We start from the raw sequence: 20,654 nt of genomic DNA, 5'->3' as shown, positions 1-20,654 counted from the left end.
TGCCTTCCCACTCTCTCCTTCCTTTCTGATACCCACTTCCTTACCCTCTCTTCCTCATTGACCAGAAGGACTTTCCTATTTTCTATGGGATGAGAACTCACATAATCTCCAGTGTCTTCTTTCTGCTCAGATTTCTAAGCCTTGTATAAGCAAAGAGGCGCTTCTGAAATTTAGAAAATCTTTTCTCTCTCAGCAGAGCCTGTTGTCTAATTCAACAAAACCTAATTCAAAACTCACTGCCAGGCCCTGGCCTTTTTATTTCAGGCTGGTGTGCCTTCCCCACAAAGCAGGGGTTGCCATTGACTCTATGAGGTGGTGGTTGTGGGTGGGGATTGGAAAGCCAGAAACTAGGAAGAATCAGGAACAAAAAGATACATGGGATCAGCATCTCTGAATAATATCATCTCTGTTATGTCATGTACATTGTGAAAGCAGTCTTTAAGCTGAAAAGTTCTATATAGATTGTTAACTTTTTTGCAATAGTAGACATTTTGTAAATTACACAATTTGTTAAAGTGATAAAACACAGATGCTGCCTCTTAAGAAGGGTTCCCTTTATTCTCTGCTGCAGCCCCTTCCTAGTACCTGCTTCTGAGACTTAAGTTTCTGATGCATCTTCCCTCGCAGGCATTTGTGAGTTCCAGTGCTTCAGAGATCGGGACTGTGGAGCCGGAAGACAGTGCGTCAGCGAAGGCTGTAACCGGGTCTGCTCCCCCGCACCCGAAGCATCAATAGGTAAGATGAAGAGCCCTGCCTGGTTCCCTAACCAGGTGTGCCAGGGCCAGCCCTGCCTGGCCTTTTCAAAACTGTGCTGCTGATCAGAAATGAGACAGAAACCCATCAACGTTCTTGGGGCCCCTTCCTCCACTCTTGCCCTTATAGGGGGAAAACAGGTCAGAGGCCCAGGTGCCCAACATCTCATCAATAAAGATCTCTTAAAAAGACCTTTAATCATTTCCTTTTTTTTTACAAGTCATACTCATTATATAAAAATAAGAAACTAATGATGAGCCTATATATGTGTGCGTGCATATGTATATACACACTATGATTATGATATAATTTTTTTACATACATATATATATATGTATGGTATGCTTTTATGACTTCCCTGGTGTCTCAGTAGTTAAGAGTCTGCCTCCCAATGCAGAATACACAGGTTTGATCCCTGGTCTGGGAGAAACCCCTGGAGAAGGAAATGGCAACCCACTCCACTATTCTTACCTGGGAAATCCCAGGACAGAGGAGCCTGGCGGACTACAGTCCATGGAGTCAAAAACAGTTGGACATGACTTAGTGACTGAACAATTGATAGCTTATGGTGAACGGTGTCGGATTTGTGGCGTCCATAGGAGAGAATTTCGATCCAGCGCCAGAGACAAGGTTTGATCACTCAGCTTTTGCGTAGAGAGTGAAGTCGCTCAGTCATGTCCGACTCTTTGCCACCCCATGGACTGTAGCCCACCAGGCTCCTCACTCCATGGAATTCTCCAGGCAAGAGTACTGGAGTGGGTTGCCATTTCCTTCTCCAGCTTTTGTGTAGCAGAGCTTTACTACAGTGAAAAAGTGATAGGGAAATCTTCTGCCATAGACATCAGAAGCGGTAGAGAGTGTCCCGCTTACTAGTTTGGGTGGGGCTTTATATACTTTTTTGCATTGATTACTAACAATAGTAAGGTCTTACCAGACTCACTCCCACAACAGGCATCTTAAGAGAACAGGATCAGTCAGAAGGTTTTGTTAAGAAGGAGAAACATGTCCTCAAGCAAGATACATTGTTTTATATAATCATTAGTACAGAGCTTAAGAAAAAACATACCCTTGAGCCAGATGTTCTGTTGTGTTGTGTAACCTTTCGGTTCAGTCGCTCAGTCGTGTCCGACTCTTTGCGACCCCTTGGACTAGAGCACGCCAGGCCTCTCTGTCCATCACCAACTCCCAGAGTTTATTCAAACTCATGTCCATCAAGTCAGTGATGCCATCCAACCATCTCATCCTCTGTCATTCCCTTCTCCTCCTGCCCTCAATCTTTCCCAGCATCAGGGTCTTTTCAAATGAGTCAGCTCTTCGTATCAGGTGGTCAAAGTATTGGAGTTTCAGCTTCAACATCAGTCCTTCCAATGAACACTTAGGACTGATCTCCTTTAGGATGGACGGGTTGGATCTCCTTGCAGTCCAAGGGACTCTCAAGAGTCTTCTCCAGCACCACAGTTCAAAAGCATCAATTCTTTGGCACTCAGCTTTCTTTATGGTCCAACTCTCACATCCATACATGACTATTGGAAAATCTATAGCTTTGACTAGATAGACCTTTGTTGGCAAAGTAATGTCTCTGCTTTTTAATAGGCTGCCTAGGTTGGTCGTAACTTTTCTTCCAAGGAATAAGCATCTTTTAATTTCATGGCTGCAGTCACCATCTGCAGTGATTTTGGAGCCCCCAAAAAAGCCATTAGCTCTGGGCTTAATAAAAGTTAGTCTTAGGAGAAATAGAGGAAAAATAACATCTTAGAGGTTAAGAAAAAACATCTTATGTGACTAAGACACAGAAATGTTAAAAAAAAAAAAATAGTTTGTCCTCTTCTCCTGCTGGAGAGCCCTGAACTCCTTATCAATCTACCTAAGAATAAGCTCTTTCACAATGCTTATATAATCATAATATTTTGACTGCCTAGAAAATAATGAACATTTCTACATCATTATACTTATTATTTGCATTTATTAATTATTAATAATATTTACCATTATTATATTTTTAACCCCCAAAAGTCACCCCATACTTTTCTGTCACTCAAGTTTTATGGGAGCATCTTTCACTGTCAACACTTAATATAGTTAATTTTACTTTATTTCACATATTTAATTATTAAATTCAATAAATTTATTTATTTAACTAAATTTCCTCTATCCCACCATATAAAATATACTACATCACCTCAGTAAATCTCCTTCTAGTGGGCATTTCAGGTGGGATTTTGTTTACTGTTGCTATTCTAAGCAATACTTCAATGCTGGTTCTCCTCACTAGATTTTACATACCTCCTTATTATACTGGATGAAGAAACTGAAGTTTCTTGGGTCTAAGTGACCGTGAATTGCTCATGGTTATAAAGCCAGTGAGTGGCTGAGTCAGGATTGACCCCAGGTCTGTTCTTGGCATAGAAGGAGGTGGAGGGCAAGGCTCCAGAAACTTCAAATTCTACCTCTGCAGCTCACCAATGTGGGGTTCGGAGCAAGTTGCTTAACTTCGAGTTCCTCTGCTCTTGTGTGGGTCAACACCTATGTCAGAGGATATGGTGATGGCTCAATGAGCTAATGTAGATCTGTATTTGGTCCTGACCATAGCACATACTTTCTTAAAATAAAATGTAACAATAGGAAAAGAATGGAGTAACAGGAAACACTGTCAGTAAGAAGCAACACCTCATGCAATTAGGAATTTATTTCAAAATGTTGTTCTGGGGACACGGGGGAAAGGTATGTAATTTTTTAAAAAAATTCGCTTATTTATTCATTTTATTTTTGACTGCCCTGGGTCTCCCTGGCTTTGCACGGGCTTCCTCCAGCTGTGGTGTGTGGGCTCGTTGGCGTGGCTGCTCTTGTTGCAGAGCAGGGGCTCTCGGTGCTCAGGCTTCGGTAGTTGGAGCACACCGGTGCATTAGTGGTGGCTCTTGGGCTCTAGAGCACAGACCCAGCAGCTGTGGCGCATGGGCTTAGTTTTCCATGGCATGTGGGATCTTCCCCAACCAGGAATAAGAACCCATAGCTCATGCTTTGACAGGCAGACGCGCATCCACTGCACCACCAGAGAAGCCCGTATGTAATATTTTATTACCCTCAGTTCCACATCAAGGAAACCCAGTAAATGATATCTCTGTTACTGCACAGTGTGAGGACTAAACGAAATATATGAATTTATACAGTATTGTCAGCCTTTTACAAGAAAATGGTAAACAATTCAGCCAGCAAAATCAAGTTTTTTTGAGAATAGCAGAGGATTTAGAATTAGAAACAAGAAAAGTGTGGTAACTAGGGGCAAGTCAGGAGAGCGAAGGACAGCAGCATTTTTATAGAGGACAGGAGAAAGTTGGGAAGGGTTGTTTTGAACAGAAGTTCATTGGAGGAAAGTGAGAGTCTGAAGTGGTGGTGGCTTCTCATTGGCTGCAGGCAAGGGCGGCTCCCAGTTGCCAGCAAACAGGAAATCTTCCTCTTTCCTGCTGAAGAATACAAGCTGCCTTGAGTGGTACCTGTGTGCGAGCCCTCCCTTCGTGGTTTCCTCACTCTTTGTTTTCTGAACTTTTTATTTCATATTAGAGTATAGCTGATTGGAATCCCAGGTGGCTCAAACAGTAAAGAATCTGCCTGCAATGTGGAGACCTGGGTTCGATCCCTGGGTTGGAAAGATCTCCTGGAGGAGGGCATGGCAACCCACTCCAGTATTCTTGCCTGGAGAATCCCATGGACAGAGGAGCCTGAAGGACTATAGTCCGTGGAGTTGCAAAGAGTCAGACAGGACAGAGCAACTAACACAACACAATAGCTGATTAGCAATGTTACGGTAGACAGCAAAGGGACTTGGCCACACACATACATGTATTCATTCTCCCCCAAACTCTCGTCCCATCCCCACTCCGATTTTGAGTTAGGTTTCCTTAACACATTTTCACAGTATAAACTTCTGGCAAAGCATATGTGCTCAGATAACCAGTGACTCCTTGCATGGGGCCACCCTGTGCCTGAACTCATGGGAGCTGGGACAAGTGAAAAGAATCTTAGTGTTCACTCCACTTATACCTTTTATCCCTCTGCTGCTGCTGCTGCTGTTGCTAAGTAGCTTCAGTCATGTCCGACTCTGTGCAACCCCATAGACGGCAGCCCACCAGGCCCCCCGATCCCTGGGATTCTCTAAACCTGGCTAATTTAATTTGGGTCACCCAGAAGAGGGAAATGGAATAAAAACTGGAAAGGAACAGATGAGACTCAGCTTTGACACATAGTCTGTTGGATACGGATCAGCCTCTACTCTCAGATGACTTTCTTTGTGTAAGAAACTCCACATCTTAGATGACAAGTCTATCCTGGATAATAAGTAGATGCTACAGGAAGCTGGTGTGAGCGCACAGGCTCAACTTGCAGAGCTTTCGCAGGGATTACTTATTCTTCTCTTCCCTCAATGGCAAAGCTCTGGAAATCTTATAGGAGATGAGCTCATTCATGGAACAGTCCCACCAGACCAGAGAATTAGGATGTGCAGGTTAGACCATCCTCGAGACAGGAGCCAGGAGCTGGAAACCTGGGACCTGAACTCTCCTCCCGTCGGGCCTGGGGGCCTCTGTCCAGAACCCCAAGCCAAGGTCTCCCAGCCAAACTCACTGGCAGTGAGCTGCTGCCCACATCAGATTGGTTTCTCAAAGCCACAGGGATGCCAGTCTCACTGTTGATCAGAGATGTCCATTTCTCTGCAAGCTGCCAGGACTTGACATTTCCTCCTCTTGCCTTCTATTTCTGGGACCCCATTCCCCGTCCCCTAAAAAGGCTTTGGTTGCATATTCCTTTTAATTTGGCTCACTCTTTCATGGCATCCTATCCCACCCCCCGCCATCTCCCTAGCAACCATTCTGCTCAATTCTCTGCACAGCTGGATCAGAAGAAAACTTGAGAGGTCCCTTAACAAGTTACATCCCCAATTGTTCCCCCACTTTGCCCTCAAGAAAGATCCCTAGATCAAATCTTTGTTCCTCTGAATGATTTTCTTTCTTTTTTAAATTATTTTTTAAAAGATTTTTTAAAAATGTGGACCATTTTTACAGTCTTTATTGAATTTGTTATAACATTGCTTCTGCTTTATGTTGGGTTTTTTTGGCCAGAAGGTGTGTGGGATCTTAGTTCCTTGCCGCTACTGCTAAGTCACTTCAGTCGTGTCCAACTCTGTGCGACCCCATAGACGGCAGCCCCCATCCCTGGGATTCTCCAGGCAAGAACACTGGAGTGGGTTGCCATTTCCTTCTCCAATGCATGAAAGTGAAAAGTGAAAGTGAAGTCGCTCAGTTGCGTCAGACTCCTCGCGACCCCATGGACTGCGGCCTACCAGGCTCCTCTGTCCGTGGGACTTTCCAGGCAAGAGTAAACCGGGGATCAAACCCGTGTCTCTTGCATCTCCTGCACTGGCAGGAGGATTCTTTACCACTGAGCCACGTGACTCTAGAAGCACAAGCAGCAAATTCAGGCAAGTCGCTTAAAGAGGAGACATTCTTTTGAACCAAAGGCCACTGGATACAGTGACCTCCATCCTGTTCTCCACAGTGGTGTACCAATTTACATTCCCACCAACTCACTGATCCTTTTCTGACATTAGGAATCTGTGTGCAACGCTGCCGAGGACACTGGGACTGTGGGGCTGGAGAACGATGTATCAGGAGGGGATGCAGTCACATCTGCTCTCCAGTCCGCACAGCAGGTAATAACACCCAGCCCTGCCCAGGTCCCCAGACCCCACACAACCAGGGGAGACTGTGTGCTTAGCTCTACCCCAACTTCCCTCCTTAGATGGTTAATTCCCACAGTCTCCACATTTAGGCTTGTCCTTCCGGAGGGAAAAGCATGTCACAGAGCTGTGTCCTAACTTTTTGAAACTCCTTCTTTTATTTTGTTATACAGTTTATAATGTTCATTATAAAAAAAAAAACCACTCAGAAATACTACTAATTAGAAAAATGCATGTTCCATGATCCCGTTACTCAGATAACCGTGTTAGCATTTACAATAAAAGCTTCCATATTTCATACGCACACAGATATATTTTTTTCAGATTTCACAGGGAATAGATGTTGATTTTTGTGGTTACTGCATGCCTGGGACTGTGCTGAGCGCTGGGAGATAGCAAAGCGGAGATCTCCATCTTTAAAGACCTCATAGTAGCAGAGACAGACGTACAAACAAACCAGCAAAAATCCAGGATATGTGATTTTTACAAAGGTGTCTTAGACCACCCCTAATCAATAAACACAATTCTATCACACATTTTTAAAAGCTTCATTGTTTCCCAGTATGTGGATATGCCTTATTTCCATACCCTCTTCTACTATTGAAGAATTAGATAATCTATCGTTTTGAGTTACTTTTTAATAACAAGTACAAGATAAATGTCCTTGAGTTAAATCACATTTCATAGGATAAATTCCCAAACATGGAATGGCCAAATTACATTAGAAAGCTTTTGATATACATTGCTAAATTGCCTAGTGAAGACATCTTTCAATACCAAAAATATATATAGTCTCATGCCACATATTTGTAATTTAATAGATAAACATCTCCTTGCATTGTGTGTGTACATCTGTGCATTATTGGTGTGTTTGCCTTTATATTTGTAAAAGCACAGAGAAGATTCCAGAAGGAGCTACAGGAAATAGGAGATAACTCCTGGGAAATGGGCTGAACGGGTTGGGGGAAAGAGAGACTTTCTTTTTACTTTATATAGTTGAGTACTTTTTGTTTTAAAACTTTTGAAATGTACTACTTTCATGATCATGCAAAATATGTAGATAGCTTGTCTATATTTTTTGAATTTAATAAATTTTAAAACAAGCAAGCCTTCTCACAGCCCTTCCCTGCTATCCTGCCAGTCTTAACAGTTTTCCACTGAATTTTCTTTAGGGGTAGGTATCTGCTTGGACCAATGCCAAGGACACCGGGACTGCCCGGCAGGAAGCCGATGTGTCAGCAATGGATGTGGCCGTGTCTGCTCACCCACCCAGGACCGGCGAGGTAAGAGCTGCAAGGCTTCCATGTCCCTGACCCACTGAATGCTCAGCCTTGCTAGGACAGTGGCTATCAGACCCACTGCACATAGAGAGAGGAGGCTGCTATAATGGGGCCAAAAGAGCCTCCGACAGAGTAGGAAAAGATGCCCCGTGTCCCAAGTCTAGAAGACCATGAAGACGGATTGATAATATCTTGCTTTAGAAGTATTGGAAAACTTGAAAAGGCTGGAAATACTCTTAACACAAAAGTGAAATAACGTTCAGGTACCAAATTATTCTTCCACAAGGGCCGAAAAGAACACAGTTACGAACAAGTTAGCCGATGTCTCATACTCAAACACACCGGTGTGACACTCAGGTCCATTCATTCAGTCCACTGATATGTACACCTGCCTAGGCTGATTCTCTCTCTCTCTCTTTTTTTTTTTAACATTTTTCTATATTTGCTTCATATCTTTATTTTAGATAGATAAACATTTCAAAGACACTTGAAACCACTTGAACAAGTGTCTTTTTTCCTATTCCGTTCTTCCCTTCCCAGAGGTCATAATGAACTTGATTTGGTTTTTAATCTCTTCTTGCTTGTTTTTATAAGTTTATACATATATGAGATTTCATGAGCATGATAGAGTTACACATTCTGTCATATAAATATTACACCACATGTATTATTCTGCAACTTTTGATTTTTCTCAACTTGGCTATTTTAACATTTTTCTATTTTAATACATCTTGATGACGAAAGCTTATCCTAAACTACTCTGTGCACTCTCCCATTTACCTCATGATCCAGGCTGATACTTGCCAGCAGTGGCGGGCAGGTGCGCTTTCCCTGCAGAACCTTCAGTTCCCTTACTTTCCTGACTGAAGGCTAGGGTCGAGCACCGCTGCTATAATTTTGGTGGGTGAATCAAAGTGGCCTGAGAGGGACTTCCCTGGTTGTCCAGTGGTTAAGACGCTGAGCTTCCAATGCAGAGGGGCACGGGTTCAATCACTGGCCAGGGAACTAAGATCCCATATGCTGTGCAGCACAACCAACAAACAGATAAAGTGGCCTGGGAACTAGGGAGGCTGTAGAGTTAAGACTGCATGTGTAATCCAAAGAACAGCTTGCTAACACACCTCTCCATTGTCTTGGGCTCAAGGACCACACTTAGATGTTTTTTAGCGGGGTGTGTGTGTGATGGAGGAGTATGTCAGGGAATCCCACAGATCAAGGAGGTCTCTGCCCAACACGGAGTAAAGGGAATTGTCGACCCCCATTTCACCTGATGCACAAAAGTAATATCCAGCCTGCATTTTCCATGCCCCCAACTCAATAGGGTAAACTGTTTGGGGGGATGATATACAGCAGTTTCTCCAATATCTACATGTGTAAGAATAACCTGGGTGGAAGACTTGTTAAATCCAGATTGCTCTGCCCCAACCCTAGAGTTTCAGTAGGTCTGGGGTGGGGCCCAAGAATCGAATTTCTAACAAGCTCTTAAGGAACGCTGATCCTGCCGGGTCATGGGACCCAGTGTGAGTAGCACTGGATACTGGACTGGGGATCTTAGTTCCCCGAGCAAGGATTGAAGCCAGGCCATGGCAGTGATAGTTCCGAGTCCTAACCACTGGACTGCCAGGGAGCTCCCTTTTAAAAACTTGAAACCTGGCCTTTTGTCTTTCATCTGCTATTTCTTTCCAAACATAGTCATCAGAACCCTGTACTAGAATGATGCTGCTGATGGCCTGATGATTTTTCTCACTGTGGGACTCAGTGTTCGTTGGCACCTGGAGGCGTGTAGAATCTGTGGGAAGCTGACGCTGTTTGTGATCTGGGATTTAATTATCTAGTTTCAACTGGAACCAAAAGAAGGGGGTGAGTGGCAAGGCTCTCTTCTCTTCTCCCAAGACGCTACAGCAGTTGGTCATCAGTGTGTTTTCCCATAGACAAAGCAGCCCTGTGTGCCTCCAAAGTTGAAAAAGGTGGGTGATGGGGACATCAAGAAGGGAAGAGGCTAGAGGTCCCTCAGGAAGTGAGACTCTTAAGCTATCTCTCAGCACTGGGTCCCACTCCCTTCTATAGAGCCAGCCTGGGTTATGGAAAGTCTGTTTTGTCTTTCAGCAGAACAGAGACCTGGAACATGTCCAAAGGTGCCAGAAGGAATGTTTGGAACTTGTGCTGAAAGGTGCACAGGAGATGGATCCTGTCCCCCGGGCCAAAAATGCTGCAGCAATGGCTGTGGAAAATCTTGCCAAGTCCCTGTGAGTATAGCGGAGCTACTTACAGGGAGGCTGAGTCCCTGCTGGCCTTTGCCAGCCCAGAAGGGACTCCAGCTGCCGCTCTGCTCGTGGGAGTCTGGGTGGCACGTGGAGAAAGCTGGTTGGTAGCAAAGAGCAGGAATTTCTGGAAAGTAACATAATTATCTTTGTGTTTTAGGATCTGGACTTCACTATCTCTTTGGATGATAAATGAACCTTGGCCTCCTTCAGTAATTGTTTCCAAATGTATCTTTATTCTGAGGTCTGTGTTTTCTTACTGTCTTTTCCGGAACCCCAGGATCACAGGATGTGGATCCAAAATAACTCAGTTTTAAGTGTTGAATTCTGGCAATTGTTTGATGATTCATGGCGTGACTGCTTCTAAAATTATCTTTTTTTCTGAATAAAATGATTTCTGTGGCATTATCATTCTTTCTGTGTAAGTCATTCTTTCTATGTAAGATTTCTAGTTCACTTACATTAAGACCTCCACCGCAAACGAGTATTTAACCACAATCCACAGACCTTCTCTCTTTTTCATTATCCATCACAATTCATGGCCTGTTTCCTCATCCTTTTTCCTGGAACCAGCCCAGGCACTCAATACTGCCTGGATATCTATCCACACTTTCTCCCAAGAAAATTCACTCTCCCAACCACCAAGATGACAATGTCACACTTCTCTTTCTTCAAACACCCATGTCATCTACCTCTCACTCCAACCTCCACCATTCCAGTCTCACCATCTTTCTCGCCACATCTTTCATTAAGAAAAGAGCTGTAGGACTTTGTTGGTGATCTGGTGGTTAAGACTCTGCCTTCCAATGTGAGGAATATGGGTTCAGTCCCTGGTCAGAGAACTAAGGTCCCGCATGCTACCCTGGAGCTTACATGCTTCAACTAGAGAGACGCCCACCGGTGGCAACAAAGACCCAAGAGCCACGACCAAGGCCTGATGGAGCCAAAAGTAAATCATTATCTTTTAGAAAGAAAAAAGTGGCAAGTTTGCAACTTGTAATAGAATTTCCCTCCTTTTCTATCCCTGTATATTTGTTCTCATTTACTCTGCTTTATGGGCTTTCCTGCTTTCCTGGTGGCTCAGTGGTAAAGAACCTGCCTGCCAAGCAGGAGATGGGGGTCTGATCCCTGGATCAGGAAGATCCTCTGGAGAAGGAAGTGGCAACCCACTCCAGTATTCTTGCCTGGAGAATCCCATGGACAGAGGAGCCTGGCGGCTATAGTCCACGATGTCGCAAAGAGTCAGTCACGACTAAAGCTTAACTGGCCTCCTCAAACAGTCTGGCTAACACCCCTTCTTATGCATCAGAGACTTCTCTAATTGTTATCTCCAGTGGGTACAAGTCTCCCTTGCTACTGAATCTCTCTACTTGTCACGCAACTATACCTTGACTTCATATTTCCTTTTTTGTTTTTTTTTTTTTAAGATTTTTTGATGTGGACACTTTTTTAAAGTCTTTATTGAATTTGTTACAATATTGCTTCTGTTTTATGTTTTGGTTTTTTGGCCCCAAGGCATGTTGGATCTTAGTTCCCTAACCAGGGATCCACAATGTACCACCTGCCTTGGAAGGCAAAATCTTAACCACTGGACCACCAGGGAAGTCCTATGACTCCATGTTTCAATCCAGCTGCCATCCACCCCGGCTGGCATTGATGAAATCCCGGCTCCCATTGTCTGTCTGTGTTTACTTCTTTACCTCCTGGCCACCGTCCCCTCCCACTTTCTCTCCTCAAAGTGCATGCCTCCTGCTTCCTTGGGATTGGCTCCAAGCCCCACCTCACCTCACTTTGGGACTCCAACCAAAGTTCCTACGGTCTACCACACACACTGAAGCTTGGATGAGGCCAGTCATGTTGTCTAAATAGCACTTCCCACAGGGACCCTCTGAGCAGGGCACACGAAATGGAAAGCAGATCTCTGGAGACGGTAGAGTAGCTGAGGGCCTTGTTGGACTTCTGGTCTGGAGGAGGATGCCCAAAGTAGTGACTGACAACTAAATTCCTTTCTTTTTCTTTTAATGGGTAAAATTAACATTTAGCTCAACTTTCACATGTTGTCAGCGCAAAAAAAAAAAAATTAGTGAGAGAGTTTGCCTTCTTTTTTTTACACTAAATCTTTGAAGTCCAGTGTGTATTTTCCATTTATAGTGTATCTCAATCTGGGCTTTGAATTTTCATAAAAAATTCTTGACCTCTGTTTAGATTATTTCATAAAATGTTCAGTTGAAAAAGAAGATTCAAGTACCAAATTTGTTCCAAACATGCTTAAATGTCTCCAACGACTAAGCTGAATATCTGCTTCTAAAAGTAAACTGAAATGACTTAACAGCTGACTAAATAAAGGTAAAACCCTCCTGCTCCTTGGTTGCACAAGCCACATTTCAAGTGCTCACTTGCCACGGGTGGCTAATGGCCGCCATATTGGATATCCAAGCCCAGATCCTCAGGGCAGCTCTCAAGCCTGTGGTTCTTTTCATGGTAACAGATGCTCCAGAGAGGTTGCAAAGGATGGCCTCTTGCCTTTAGGAGTTTAAAATCCAACTGAGGGTAAGGAAACATTTAGAGGAGAAGGGAAATATTTTATTTGGTATATTACTCATGTCAGATACTTCCCCGATGTTATTTCCTTGTCCTTACAACAACCCCATGAGTTGCGTATGCTGAGCCTCTAACTCTTGATGGAGAAGCCTGGAGAGATTGTCAGGGTCATATAGCCAGGATGTGGTAGAACCTGCGTTTAAGTCTGGATTTTAGTGGCTCCAAAACTCCTTCTTTTTCTTATACTGCGTGCTGTGCTGTGCTGTGCTTGCTTAGTTGCTCAGTCATGTCCAACTCTTTGCAACCCCAGGCTCCTCTGTCCATGGGGATTCTCACTATAGTACATTCAAAAATGCAGGATGCATGTGCGTGCTAAGTGACTTCAGTTGAGTCCAACTCTGTGCGACGCTATGGACTGCAGCCTGCCAGTCTCCCCTGTCAATCTGGAAATTTAATTCCAGCCAACCACTTTGAAAGCTATTGTACTTACCACGCTCCTACAGCGGGAAGCACTCATAGTGCTTGAGGCCTTAGGAACTGACACAGCAGGGTTTCATAACACTTGGTTACTGACTTGCTACAGGATCTGTGCTACTATTTGGGCCACCAAGAGCTTGAAACGTGAAAGTCGCTCAGTTGCGTCCAACTCTTTGCGACCCCAAGGACTATACAATCCATGGAATTCTCCAGGCCAGAATACTGGAGTGAATAGCTGTTCCCTTCTCCAGGGGATCTTCCCAACCCAGGGATCGAAACCAGTCTCCCACATTGCAGGTGGATTCTTTCCCAGCTGAGCCACAAGGGAAGCCCAAGAATACTGGAGTGGGTAGCCTATCCCTTCTCCAGGAAATCTACCCAACCCAGGAGTCTAACCAAGGTCTCCTACATTGCAGGTGGATTCTTTACCAACTGAGCTATCAGGGAAGCCATCAGAGCTTGAAAGACCTGGAGCAATTATGTAGTCTCAGGGCCAAGATAACCAAACAGTCCCTAACAGAGAGGGTATGGGTACTGGGTCCTCCTGAAACTTTGAGAGATAAAGAGGGAACCTCTGGGACTTCCCTGGCAGTCCAGGGGTTAAGACTCCATGCTTCGAGTGCTTCCACTGCAGGGATTGCTGGTCCATCCCTGGTCTGGGAACTAAGATCCCACATGCTGCATGATGCGGGGAGGGGAGGGAGTGGGAACCTCCAACATTGGGTTGTGAGAATAGCACCATCTCAGTTGACAGTGGATTGCAATGTCCCTGGAGCCAAAAGCCTACGTGATGCTACCTGGAGAAGCACCTACTTGCTGGCTGGTACATTTGGATTTGTGCAATGGAAAGTCACTGGTAGCCCAGAAATCTGTACTTATTTCCAGCTGGTCCAGTTCCAAAATATTTGTCTACCTTACCCTTTTCTCCCCTTCACTGAGCTTCACTTTCTCAACCTCAAGCTGAAATCCCAGGGCTCACAAATACTCCCTGTCCTAGGCCAATAAAATTCACAATGGGGTCAGGTGGAAAAACTAGGTCCACGTCACTGAGAACCTGTGGTAAAAGGGGGCATGAGGATTCTGTACAAGGCAGAAGGAGGGACAACAGCTATTATACTCAGATATGGGGTTTTCCTTTCACCTGAGCATGGCATGAAACTTAATTTACCGAAGGGAATTTCTCCTTGTTAGCAGTTCAGGTATGTGACTCAGGAAGGAATTCTAGAGTCCCATGGATTGTTGGGGGAAACGAGAGGGTGCCAGCGCCGACTCTTAGGTCTAGACTTGAGCCCTGTAGAATTAATATTTGGGTCTAGAATCTGCTGCTGCTAAGTCACTTCAGTCGTGTCCGACTCTGTGCAACCCCATAGACGGCAGCCCACCAGGCTCACCCGTCCCTGGGATTCTCCAGGCAAGAGTACTGGAGTGGGGTGCCATTACCTTCTCTGGGGTCTAGAATCTGGTGAGTGGCAATATGTAAGGAAAAGGCAGAAACAGTGTCAGGTGGAGGAGAGAGCTTGGGATTTGAAGTCAGAAAGATTAAGAAGTTGTGTGAATCTGGAGGAGTGATTATCTCCCCGTGTGTGAAATGGAGATAACCCTTGAGAGAGTATTTTTGATCTTGAAAAGGAGTGAAAATAATGTGTGTGTGTATATATAAATTATATGTACATGTAATTATATATATATTGGAGCTTCCCAGGTGGTGTGGTGTTAAAGAATCTGCCTGCCAATGCAAGAGATGCAGGTTTGATCCCTGGACTGGGAAGATCCCCAGGCATAGGAAATGGCAACCCACTCCAGTATTCTTGCCTGGAAAATTCCATGGACAGAGGAGCCTGGCAGGCCCCAGTCAATGAGATTGCAAAGAGTCAGACATGACTGATCGGCTGAGCAGATACACACAATTATATGTATTTAAAATACTGGAACGCATGTATACCTGTGGGGGATTCATGTCAATGTATGGCAAAACCAATACAATATTGTAAAGTAATTAGCCTCCCCCCCAAAAAAATAAATAAATAAAATACATACATGTATCACTGTGCGTCTGTTTATAAAATCTGGCACATAGAAGTGCCTAGTGTATACCAGGTCCCTTTCTTCCCACTTCCTTTTCCCCTGTCACTCAAAGTGGCCTCCATTCTTTAGTAGTGATCAGGCAGAACAAGCTATTTCTTTTGGCTCAGAGGGCTTATTTGAAAGAACAACATTACTCAATGCTGAACCCAGATCTGATTAATCCAGAAAGGTCAGCTGCCTATCAGGGATCACACTTGCAGTTACCTGTGTTCTGATCCAGGTTCCATGACGCAGAGCTCAGAGAGAATGAGTATAACGCACAGCCCATTGCTGCCCATGAGCATTGTCCGCAAAGCAGAGTCCGCTCAGCAGCATGATGTGAATGCAGGGGTTCGATCATCCTCCCCACCGTCAACACAGAGCTGTAGGGCCTGCCCTCAAAACTCGCAAGGTGACTGGGGCGTCCTGGCAGTCAAACTGTTTACCTCAGACTGGGACTTGAACCGGTGCACTGGGACTCAAACCCAGCCAAAATCCTGTTTGGCACGTGAACCTGTGTGGCTCGTGTAGGGAATATGCTATGCACAGGCCTGTACTATAATTAACAGGACTTCTTTGAAAAATAAGAACGGCTTTCTCATCACCTCCAGTCAAAGGGCTGGGAGCAGTAAAATGTACATCGTGGAAAGACATCTTGAAAACAATTTGTTGAAGTACTGATGTGACTGATAGAAAACCATTGAGCCTTGAGGGAGTTGCTGAGAAATGACATTGAGGACTGTGCATTGTCTATCTTTATCTCTGATCTGAGATTGTAAACAACAGATATCTCTAGAGCACTAACAAGGAAGTAGATGTTAGCAATAAAAGGCATGCAAGGATTAGGATCTGGGCTTTTGCCTGTGAATGGCATCAGCCCCCTGGTCCCCACTTTTATTTCTGAGTCTTATTTTTCCTTATCCTTCTGTGGCACCGCTCCTTCAGGTCGGTTCACTGTTGGGCTGGTTCCAACAGCCAGGACTTGAACCCGGCCAAAATCCTGCTTGGGACTTGAACCCACGTGGCTGGGACTCAAACCCAGCCAAAACCCTGCCCGGTTCCTAGTTTCAGGACCTAAAGAAGCTCAAGTACTTCATGTCTCATTGCAGAATGAATTCAGTGAGAGACAAAGTGATAAGTAAGTAGTTGCTTTACTCAGATTTAGAGAGGAGCACACTCCACAGACAGAGTGTGGGTCATTGCAGAGGGTGAGTGTGGCAGGTTAGTTTTTATAGGCTGCGTGATTTCATATGCTAATGACTGGGAGATTACCCCAGCCATTTTTGGGAAGGGGTGGAGATTTCCACCCAAAGAATTGGGCCACTGCCCACTCCTTGGCCTTTTGACAGTGCCTTGGAACTGTCATGGTGCCTCTGGATGTGTCATTTAGCTTGCTGATTGAGGATCAAGGTCTAACCAAAGTCCACTTGTCTGCCATCTTGGACCCATTTGATTCTAATCAGTGTATGTTGTGTCCTTCAGTCAGTTCAGTTCAGTCACTCAGTCGTGTCTGACTTTTTACAACTCCATGGGCTGCAGCATGCCAGGCTTCCCTGTTCATCACCAATCCCCAAGCTTGCTCAAATGCATGTCCATTGAGTCGGTGATGCCATCCAACCATCTCATCCTCTGTCATCCCCTTCTTCTCCTGCCTTCAATCTTTCCCAGCATCAGGGTCTTTTCCAATGAGTCAGTTCTTGGCATCAGGTGACCAAACTATTGGAGTTTCAGCTTCAGCATCAGTTCTTCCAATGAATATTTAGGACCGATTTCCTTCAGGATTGACAGTTCGATCTCTTTGAAGTCCAAAGGATTCTCAAGAGTCTTCTCCAACACCACAGTTCTAAAGCGTCAATTCTTCTGTACTCAGCCTTCTTTATGGTCCAATTCTCACATCCCTACATGACTACCAGAAAAACCACAACTTTGACTAGACAGACCTTTGCCAGCAAAGTAATGTCTCTGCTTTTTAGTATACTGTCTAAGTTTGTCATAACTTTTCTTCCAAGGAGCAAGCATCTTTTAATTTCATGGCTGCAGTCACCATCTGCAGTGATTTTGGAGCCCAAGAAAATAAAGTCTGACACTGTTTCCACTGTTTCCCCATCTATTTGCCATGAAGTGATGGGACCAGATGCCATGATCTTCGTTTTTTGCATGTTGAGTTTTAAGCCAACTTTTTCACTCTCCTCTTTCACTTTCATCAAGAGGCTCTTTAGTTCTTCTTCGCTTTCTGCCTTAAGGGTGGTGTCATATGCGTATCTGAGGTTATTGATATTTCTCCCAGCAATCTTGATTCCAGCTTGTGCTTCATCCAGCCTGGCATTTCACATGAAGAAGTCTGCATATAAGTTAAATAAGCAGGGTGACCGTATACAGCCTTGATGTACTCCTTTCCCAATTTGGAACCAGTTTCTTGCTCCATGTCCAGTTCTAAGTGTCGCTTCTTGACCTGCATACAGATTTTTCAGAAGGCAGGTAAGGTGGGCTGGTATTTCCATCTCTTTCAGAATTTTCCACATTTTGTTGTGATGCACACAGTCAAAGGCCTCGGTGTAGTCAATAAAGCAGAAGTTGATGTTTTCCTGAAACTCTCTTGCTTTTTCTATGATCCAAAGAATGTTGGCAATTTGATCTCTGGTTCCTCTGCCTTTTCTAAAACCAGCTTGAACATCTAGAAGTCCTTGGTTTATGTACTGTTGAAACCTAGGTTTGAGAATTTCTAGCCTATGAGATGTGTGCAATTGTGCAGTAGTTTGAACATTCTTTGGCACTGCCTTTTTTTGGTATTGGAATAAAAACTGACCTTTTCCAGTCCTGTGGCCACTGCTGAGTTTTCAAAATTTGCTGGCATATTGAGTGCAGCACGTTAACATCATTGTCTTTTAGGATTTGAAATAGCTCAACTGGAATTCCATCACCTCCACTAGCTTTGTTCGTAGTGATGCTTCCTAAGGCCCACTTGACTTCGCATTCCAGGATGACTGGCTCTAGGTGAATGATCACACTATCGTGGCTCTCTGAGTCATGAAGATCTTTTTGTATAGTTCTGTGTTTTCTTGCCACCTCTTCTTAATATCTTCTGCTTCTGTTAGTTCCATACCAATTCTATCCTTTATTGTGCCCATCTTTGCATAAAGTGTTCCCTTGTATCTCTAATTTTATTGAAGAGATCTCTAGTCTTTCCCATTCTATTGTTTTCCTCTATTTCTTTGCATTGATCACTGAGGAAGGCTTTCTCATCTCTCCTTGCTATTCTTTGGAACTCTGCATTCAAATGAGTATATCTTTCCTTTTCTCCTTTGCCCTTCATTTCTCTTCTTTTCTCAGCTATTTGTAAGGCCTCCTCAGACAACCATTTTGCCTTTTTGCATTTCTTTTTCTTGGGGATGATTTTGATCACTGCCTCCTGTACAGTGTCACAAACCTCCATCTATAGTTCTTCAGGCACTCTGTCTATCAGATCTAATACCTTGAATCTATTTGTCACTTCCACTGTATAAGCATAAGGGACTTGATTTAGACCATACCTGAATGGTCTAGTGGTTTTCCCTACCTTCTTCAATTTAAGTCTGAATTTGGCCATAAGGAGTTCATGATCTGTTCCACAGTCAGCTCCTGGTCTTGTTTTTGCTGACTGTATAGAGCTTCTCCATCTTTGGCTGCAAAGAATATAATCAATCTGATTCGGGTATTGACCATCTGGTGATGTCCATGTGTAGAGTCTTCTCTTGTGTTGTTGGAAGGGAGTTGCTGTGGTTGCTATGACCAGTGCGTTCTCTTGGCAAAACTCTGTTAGCCTTTGTCCTGCTTCATTTTGTACTCCAAGGCCAAACGTGCCTGTTACTTCTACTTTTGCACTCCAGTCCCCTATGATGAAAAGGACATCTTTTTTTGGTATTATTTCTAGAAGGTCTTGTAGGTCTTCTTAGAACCATTCAACTTCAGCTTCTTCGGCATTAGTGCCTGGGGCACAGGCTTGGATTATTGTGATATTGAATGGTTTGCCTTGGAAACAAACAGAGATCATTCTGTCGTTTTTGAGATTATACCCAAGCAGTGCATTTTAGACTCTTTTGTTGACCATGAGAGCTACTCTGTTTCTCCTAAGGGATTCTTGACCACAGCAGTAGATGTAATGGTCATCTGAATTAAATTCACCCATTTCAGTCGATTTCAGTTCATTGATTCCTAGAATGTAAATGTTCCCTCTTGCCATCTCCTGTTTGACCACTCCCAATTTATGGACCTAACAATCCAGGTTCCTATGCAATATTGTTCTTCACAACATCAGACTTTACTTCAATCACCAGTCACATCCACAACTGGGTGTTTTTTTTAGCTTTGGCTCTGTCTCTTCATTCTTTCTGGAGTTATTTCTCCACTGATCTCCAGTAGCTTATTGGGCACCTACTGACCTGGGGACTTTGTTGGTGATCTGGTGGTTAAGAATCTGCCTTCCAATGTGAGGGATATGGGTTCAATTCCTGAACCCATTTCAGGAATTAGTCAGAGAACTAAGGTCCCGCATGTCACTTTGGAGCTTACATGCTTCAACTAGAGAGACGCCCACCAACTGCAACAAAGACCCAAGAGCCACGACCAAGGCCTGATGGAGCCAAAAGTAAATCAATATCTTTTAGAAAGAAAAAGTGGCAAGTTTGCAACTTGTAATAGAATTTCCCTCCTTTTCTATCCCTGTATATTTGTACTCATTTACTCTGCTTTATGGGCTTTCCTGCTTTCCTGGTGGCTCAGTGGTAAAGAACCTGCCTGCCAAGCAGGAGATGGGGGTCTGATCCCTGGATCAGGAAGATCCTCTGGAGAAGGAAGTGGCAACCCACTCCAGTATTCTTGCCTGGAGAATCCCATGGACAGAGGAGCCTGGCGGCTATAGTCCATGATGTCGCAAAGAGTCAGTCACAACTAAAGCTTAACTGGCCTCCGCATACAGTCTGGCTAACACCCCTTCTTATGCATCAGAGACTTCTCTAATTGTTATCTCCAGTGGGTACAAGTCTCCCTTGCTACTGAATCTCTCTACTTGTCACGCAACTATACCTTGACTTTATATTTCCTTTTTTTTTTTTTTGAGTTTTTTTTTTTAAGAGTTTTTGATGTGGACCCTTTTTTAAAGTCTTTATTGAATTTGTTACAATATTGCTTCTGTTTTATGTTTTGGTTTTTTGGCCCCAAGGCATGTTGGATCTTAGTTCCCTGACCAGGGATCCACAATGTACCACCTACCTTGAAAGGCAAAATCTTAACCACTGGACCACCAGGGAAGTCCTATGACTCCATGTTTCAATCCAGCTGCCATCCACCCCACAGATGAAATCCTGGTTCCCATTGTCTGTCTGTGTTTACTTCTTTACCTCCTCGCCACCATCCCCTCCCACTTTCTCTCCTCAAAGTGCATGCTTCCTGCTTCCTTGGGATTGGCTCCAAGCCCCACCTCACCTCACTTTGGGACTCCAACCAAAGTTCCTGTGGTCTACCACATAGACTGAAGCTTGGATGAGGCCAGTCGTGTCGTCTAAATAGCACTTC

At 44.2% G+C, this 20,654-nt stretch overlaps 1 protein-coding gene across 3 annotated transcripts in view; it reads left to right on the top strand.

Moving 5' to 3' along the window:
- The window catches only part of LOC133231769 (keratin-associated protein 10-6-like), a 37,724-nt gene extending 27,299 nt beyond the window's left edge, over nucleotides 1-10,425 (top strand). The window contains exons 11-15 of one of the 3 annotated variants that reach the window (XR_009731234.1): nucleotides 628-735; nucleotides 6,353-6,454; nucleotides 7,654-7,764; nucleotides 9,454-9,621; nucleotides 9,871-9,953. Coding sequence is in view for 2 of the 3 variants with exons in the window: in XM_061390327.1 (XP_061246311.1) it covers nucleotides 628-735; nucleotides 6,353-6,454; nucleotides 7,654-7,764; nucleotides 9,868-10,007; nucleotides 10,183-10,218 (497 nt within the window). In the remaining variant the exon portion in view is untranslated. Of the gene's footprint in view, nucleotides 1-627; nucleotides 736-6,352; nucleotides 6,455-7,653; nucleotides 7,765-9,453; nucleotides 9,622-9,867; nucleotides 10,008-10,182 lie in introns of those variants that run through there. The other 2 variants (XM_061390328.1, XM_061390327.1) reach the window with 2 other exon arrangements.
- The last annotated feature ends 10,229 nt before the right edge of the window (nucleotides 10,426-20,654 follow it).

The sequence above is a fragment of the Bos javanicus genome, chromosome 19 (genome assembly GCF_032452875.1).
Source record: "Bos javanicus breed banteng chromosome 19, ARS-OSU_banteng_1.0, whole genome shotgun sequence".
Classification (NCBI taxonomy): Eukaryota; Metazoa; Chordata; class Mammalia; order Artiodactyla; family Bovidae; genus Bos; species Bos javanicus.
Note: the sequence above shows the minus strand (reverse complement) of the source record. Positions and strands in the feature narration are given on the sequence as shown.